General features: G+C 43.7%; 1 protein-coding gene across 1 annotated transcript in view; it reads right to left on the bottom strand.

The window, feature by feature from the left end:
- The window catches only part of FNIP2 (folliculin interacting protein 2), a 177,244-nt gene extending 171,388 nt beyond the window's left edge, over nt 1-5,856 (bottom strand). The window contains exon 1 of the mRNA XM_004382050.2: nt 5,744-5,856. Within this exon, the coding sequence (XP_004382107.1) occupies nt 5,744-5,856 (113 nt within the window). The remainder of the gene's footprint in view (nt 1-5,743) is intronic.
- Nucleotides 5,857-5,877: the final 21 nt, after the last annotated feature.

Raw genomic sequence — 5,877 nt, 5'->3', positions numbered from 1 at the left:
ATTCTACCTTGGTGAGTAGCATCTGGGGTCTTAAAAGCCTGTGAGCAGCCATCTAAGATACTCCACGGGTCTCACCCCTTCAGGAGCAAGGGAGAATGAAGAAAACAAGATACAAGGGAAAGATTAGTCCAAGAGACCACAACTACCACAGCCTCCACCAGACTGAGTTCAGTACAACTAGATTGTGCCCGGCTACCATCACTGACTGCTCTGACAGGGATCACAATAGAGGATACAAGACAGAGCTGGAGGAAAATGTAAAGCAAATTCTAACTCACAAAAAAAGACCAGACTTAGTGGCCTGACAGAGACTGTAGAAACCCCAAAAGCATGGCTGGTGGACACTTTTTTAGCTCAGTAATGAAGTCACTCCTCAGATTCACCCTTCAGCCAAAGATTAGACAGTCCCATAAAACAAAATGAGACTAATGGGGCACAACAGCCTAGGACAAGGACTAGAAGGCAGGAGGGGACAGGAAAGCTGGTAATAGGGAACCCAAGGTCGAGAAGGCAGAGGTTGACATGTCGTGAGTTTGTTAACCAATGTCATAAAACAGTATGTGCACTGTTTACTGAGAAACTATTTGTTCTGTAAACCTTCATCTAAAGTACAGTAAAAAAAAATTAAAAAAAAAAAAAAAAAAGATTTGGCTACTGCAGAGTATCAACCAGTGTGTGACTACATCATTTGGTTTACCCAATTTCTCCCTTTCGTTAAATAAAATTTTATTCTTGATAAGAAAAACTTGCAAATAATTCTGAAAAAACAATACACCATACTCCTAAAAATGTTCACTATTTCTGAACGCGCAGTCGCCACCACCCAGGTGGGGATTACTGCGTGCTGAGTATCTTTAGTGCCTCTCTGGAAACAGGGTCTCTCTTCCATCACTGACAGCATCAAGGTTCAAAAAAAACAATGTCAGTTCACTTCTGCCTCAAGCCTCCCATGTACAGAAAGAAAGCAGCCACTAAAAATGGTTCCATTTTAGTAAAGTCTCAGTCTGAGTAATACTGAACTCCACAACTTAAAAGGCTCTTGGTAATACTTAAGATCATTCTATATTACCTCCTCACTGAAATCCTATGGCATAGGACCGGTGCTGTCACTTTACGAGTGTGGAAATTGAGGGCCAAGGAAACGTAGAGATGTGTTTAGTCTCACCTAGACAGGGCTGAACCGACACTCTCCTCAACTTGCCCTCCAAAGGTCTTTAACAGAACACACCGCATTCGATGGAACGGCTCCCTTTTTCACCTCTGCCAAAAATCTCTAATAACCCCCCACGGTGGATGGCATGTTTCAGGACACGGAGCTATGATGTGACGTGCGTGCTAATAGATCCAAAGCAGCAGGCAAGGAAATCTCCAGAAAGACTTTTAGAAAGAAGTAAAAATAAATGAAAACCACTATTTATATTTCACATGTCTTATTTTATAAGCATTAAAAAGTGTCTGTACTGGGACTCCACTGTCTTTTTTCCAGAATATTCTCCCTCTACCTCAGAAAAATGCCATTATAAATGCTTGACTCTCAGGAGCTGCCAGCGGAAGGGGAGGAAGCACTCCTGTGCAATTTCCCTCTGAGGGAAGAGGAAGTCAATCTTGCCCTCAGTCATACCAAGCACAAGGACAGTGAAGTTTTAACTCTGTACCTAATGTAAAGATTTACCCTTTATTTGCCAGTGTTTGAAGCATCTGTCTGTTACAGTTTCCAATGTGCTGTCTGCTGTTTCTTCAATTTAGCATATAATCTGTCGTCCTTCAGACTGCAAACTCCAGTAAGCGACGCACAACATGGCTGCTCTAGCTGGGTAGTTTGAAAGCCAGAGGCACACGGGCATCAGAGGCTATTTGATAACGACAAGTGGATTATACTAACCCTATGACAGGCTACTTAACTTTATTCTAACACAACAATGGGGATTAGCACTAACTAGGCCGTTTGGCCTTAGGTATTCAGGATGTGCGGGGAAGTTCATTTAACTGGCTCAAAAGAACACAAAAGAAAACATCTGATAACCCATGATCTTCACCTCTCTGTCTAGTTTACTAAATTGTCAGAGACATTAAAGAAACAAAAAAAAAAAGAAAAAAACCTTAAGTTAAAGCTTCAGACGTGAACAAGACAAGTCAGTCACTGGGCACGACCTGGCTTTTAAACTGTGCTGTGTAAACATGCTGGCCATAAACTCAAGATAATCAAGAACTCGATTCTACTTCTGGCTTGAGCACCTAGAGAAATCATCTCTTTTTGTCCTAATTTATCCTTCTGTGACACAGGGCTATTCAAATATACATCTGAAGACCAACAATTAGAGAATCCACCAAAATTGCAAAGACCTCAATGCAATTTTAAACTTTAAATAGGACATAAACTTCACAAATGCCCAAAATCATATGGTGTTCCTGACTACTTCTCCCAAACATGTAAATTCAATCTATTTTGATTCCTACTCTGTTTTCCTAGCAACCTCTTTCCTCAAAGCTATGAAAAGGGCTTTTTGTTGAGATTCTAAACAAAACACACTTAAGAAAGAGTTCTGATTGTGATGATGCTCTTTTTCAGATGGAACACCAGAAAGCAGGATGATCTGAAAATGCCCTGTGATATAAGCTACTTATACTGGACAATAAATACAGTATGTGAAAACTGAAGGAATAAAAGAACAGTTAAAAAAAAACAAAAAAAAACAGGAGAAGTGACAAGGAAGGACACTAGAGTGAAAAGAATAACATCAAGGGCAAAACAATTCAGAGAAGTGCAGAAAAGCGTGGAAGTCCATCGTGGAAACAGAAAAGAAAGTTCGAGGCTTCCACAAACTTTAACACAAAAAAACAAAAATATAAAAAGTTACATCCTACTTTTATTTAGGCTTGTCTCAATGTATGCTACAAACTGCCCAAAAAAGTCTACCTGAATTTTCAGGGAACCTTTCGTTCTCAAGATCTACAATACGTCCTGTTTTTAAATGCACTACAGAATACCAATTCACGGCAGGAATACTTGACTCGTAGAATCTAAGACTCTTGCCTTAACTTCCCTAAATATACTCAAGTACAAAGTGGGCTTCCCAGGGCAGCTAACTGCCTATGTAAGAAAAACCTTTCTCAAAAGCACTCACCAGTTCTTATCTGGTAAAATCTGGGTAAAATGAAAAAATAGGGTCATTAGTTTGTAGGGCAAGAAAGGGAAACTGTCCCCAGAGGGTTCTCAGGAGGGCCACACAGAGCCTAAGAGTAGGTCGGGTGAGGACAGCAGGAGGCAAGATGTGCTCGGGCACCCTGTGTTGATCTGGTGGCACTGGTCGACCTGTCCCCATCCTCCTGGGTCTTTGCAGACATCTGCTGCTCCACCTCTCTTCCCCTCAGGGATTTCTCTCCCCCTAGTAACCCCAATGAGGGGCACTGCTGATGGGGGTTCTCATCAAGTGGATGTTCAACAAAGATCCCCAAACTCTCCAAAATACATCTACCTCCTAACCTTGCAGAAAATTCTAATGAGGTCAAGGAAAAGGAAAAAAAAAAGTCCTTGGCACAATCCTGTGTTCTTCATTATACACCAATGGGAAGTCAGAACACTTTACTGAAAACGTTCCCACAAAGTGGGAATCAATTTCCCTAATATGGCTAGGCCCTAAATATAGCCACAATTTTTTTTTGTTCAAAATATACCCAGTTAAACTTGTGGGTGGAGAAAATGGTGGTGGGTGAGTGGGCAGGGTGCACAGGAAACAATGACAGTGTAACTCCACGACGTCCACCAGCATTAGAACGGCTCTAAGTGTCCTTGTCAAGGGCTGCCGAAGTATCAACACCTGTGACATACGCTCCTTTCTCAGCAGGCTTTGTTCCCTTGATCCCGCCTGGGTTACTGCGAGGGAAGAGAAGAAATTACATACCCTGGGTCTGAAGTAATTCTACCATTCTGCAAAGGAACACAGCATCACTAGTCCTCAAAGCAGTGAAAGGCATACAATCCCCTACTCAAATTTAAAGATTCAGTTAGCCCAAGAGAAACCTGAGAGTGATCTAGGGTAGCTTAAAGGCCTCACAATTTGCCTTCCAAACAACACCTTTTATGCACAGTGTGCCACACACCAAAAAACAGTATTAGTGTTTAATTTTCACATAACTACGCTGAGGAACTGTGTGTGTTTTAAATAAATGGAATTCAGGAAAAGCAAAATCTAGAATGTAAAATTTAATCCAAAATTTATTTCAAAGTTTCGCCTGAAACTTTTAAAGGGTTTATTATACTAGGTCTAGACTTGTTTCACCTCATATATATGCAAAAGCTGGGCAATGAATAAGGGAGACGGAAGAGGAATTAACACCTTCGAATTATGGTGTTGGCCAAGAATATTGAATATACCGCGGACTGCAAGAACGAACAAATCTGTCTTGGGAGAAGTACAGCCAGAATGCTCCTCAGAAGGGAGGATGGTGAGACTTTGTCTCCCATACTTTGGACACGTTATCAGGAGGGACCAGTCCCTGGAGGAGGACATCATGCTTGGTAAAGTAACGGGTCAGTGAAGAAGAGGAAGACCCTCAACGAGATGGAATGACACAGTGGCTGCAACAATGGGCTCAAACATAGCAATGACTGTGAGGACCCTGCAGTGTTTCCTTCTGTTGTACACAGGGCCCCTATGAGTCAGAACCAACTCGACAGCACCTAACAACAGACTTGTTTAACAATGAACCATTTTTGCAAGATATTCTGGCCAAAAGGCAACTGGGTAGCGGCCTGTCACTTTGGGAGTAGATGTTCAATAAAAATCAGCCCCCTTCTGCAAAAAACTTTAAAGGTAAATAAATGAACTTCTAAACACAAGCGTGTTGAAATGCAATCTAGGACATCATAAAGCTAAATTTTAAAATTTAACCCTTGAAAGCAGAAAAGCTTACTGGATTGGGTAAGCTGCTTAAATTTTCCCAGACGTAAGTTTCCCATCTGTAAAATGGGAATAATAATACACAGGGTTGTTAGAAACGTAAATGAGAAAAATCAATATAAAGCACTGAAAACAGTAAACGCTCAACATAAACGAAGACGTGTTCACAAGGGCCTGAAGTTGGATCTATTTAAATCTAATGCATCACTTCTGTTAAACTGAAATCTCAGCCATTTCATAAAAGCATTTTACTCCCCCTTTCCCTACATCATGCGGCATCAACCTTCCAAATGATGCCAAAATTACATACTTTCATTCATCCGCTTGAGAGCTTGTCATATATGGCAAGAAAGAAGGAAGACGCCTTTTTCGTGGCTGTTGCGCCTTCACAACTTCAAAATACTGTCACGTACACAATAGGTTGGAGCTGCCCTCAAAATGACAGCTCACAGCTTTGCAGCGCCCGCAGAGGTGCCCAGGAGGCTCTGCTGGGAAGGGGTTCGCCCCAAATTGACGGCGAACCTCCATCTCCCGAGCCAAGCGCACACCCGGGAGCCCCAAGGAAAGAAAACTCTTTCAAAGGGGAAGGGAGATTGGAGTTGTGGAGAAAGACGGTGGGGGGAGGAAGGAAGGAAGGAAGGACCCTCGCGGTCACACAGGGTGCCGAGCCACACTCGGAACGCTCGCTATCAGGCGCGTCCACGCTGACCAGCCCCGGGACAGGGCGCCGGCGATAGGCAGCGATGTCCCGGGCCACCCGCTCCCCTTCGCCTCCCCTTCCCCGGCGGCCACCCAAGCCAACTGCGGTCCCGCGCCAGCCTCGGGCCTCGACGCCCCCTCACCTAAAGGCGGGTCCTTCCTTGGGCGCCCTGCCCTGGGCCGACGCGGACGCGGAGCTGCCGCCGCTGCCGCTGCCCCTTTTGTTGAAGAGCTTCTGGAGCAGGGTCGGGGCCATGATGCCGCCGCCGCCGCTGCA

The sequence above is a fragment of the Trichechus manatus genome, unplaced genomic scaffold (assembly GCF_000243295.1).
Source record: "Trichechus manatus latirostris isolate Lorelei unplaced genomic scaffold, TriManLat1.0 scaffold00089, whole genome shotgun sequence".
Classification (NCBI taxonomy): domain Eukaryota; kingdom Metazoa; phylum Chordata; class Mammalia; order Sirenia; family Trichechidae; genus Trichechus; species Trichechus manatus.
Note: the sequence above shows the minus strand (reverse complement) of the source record. Positions and strands in the feature narration are given on the sequence as shown.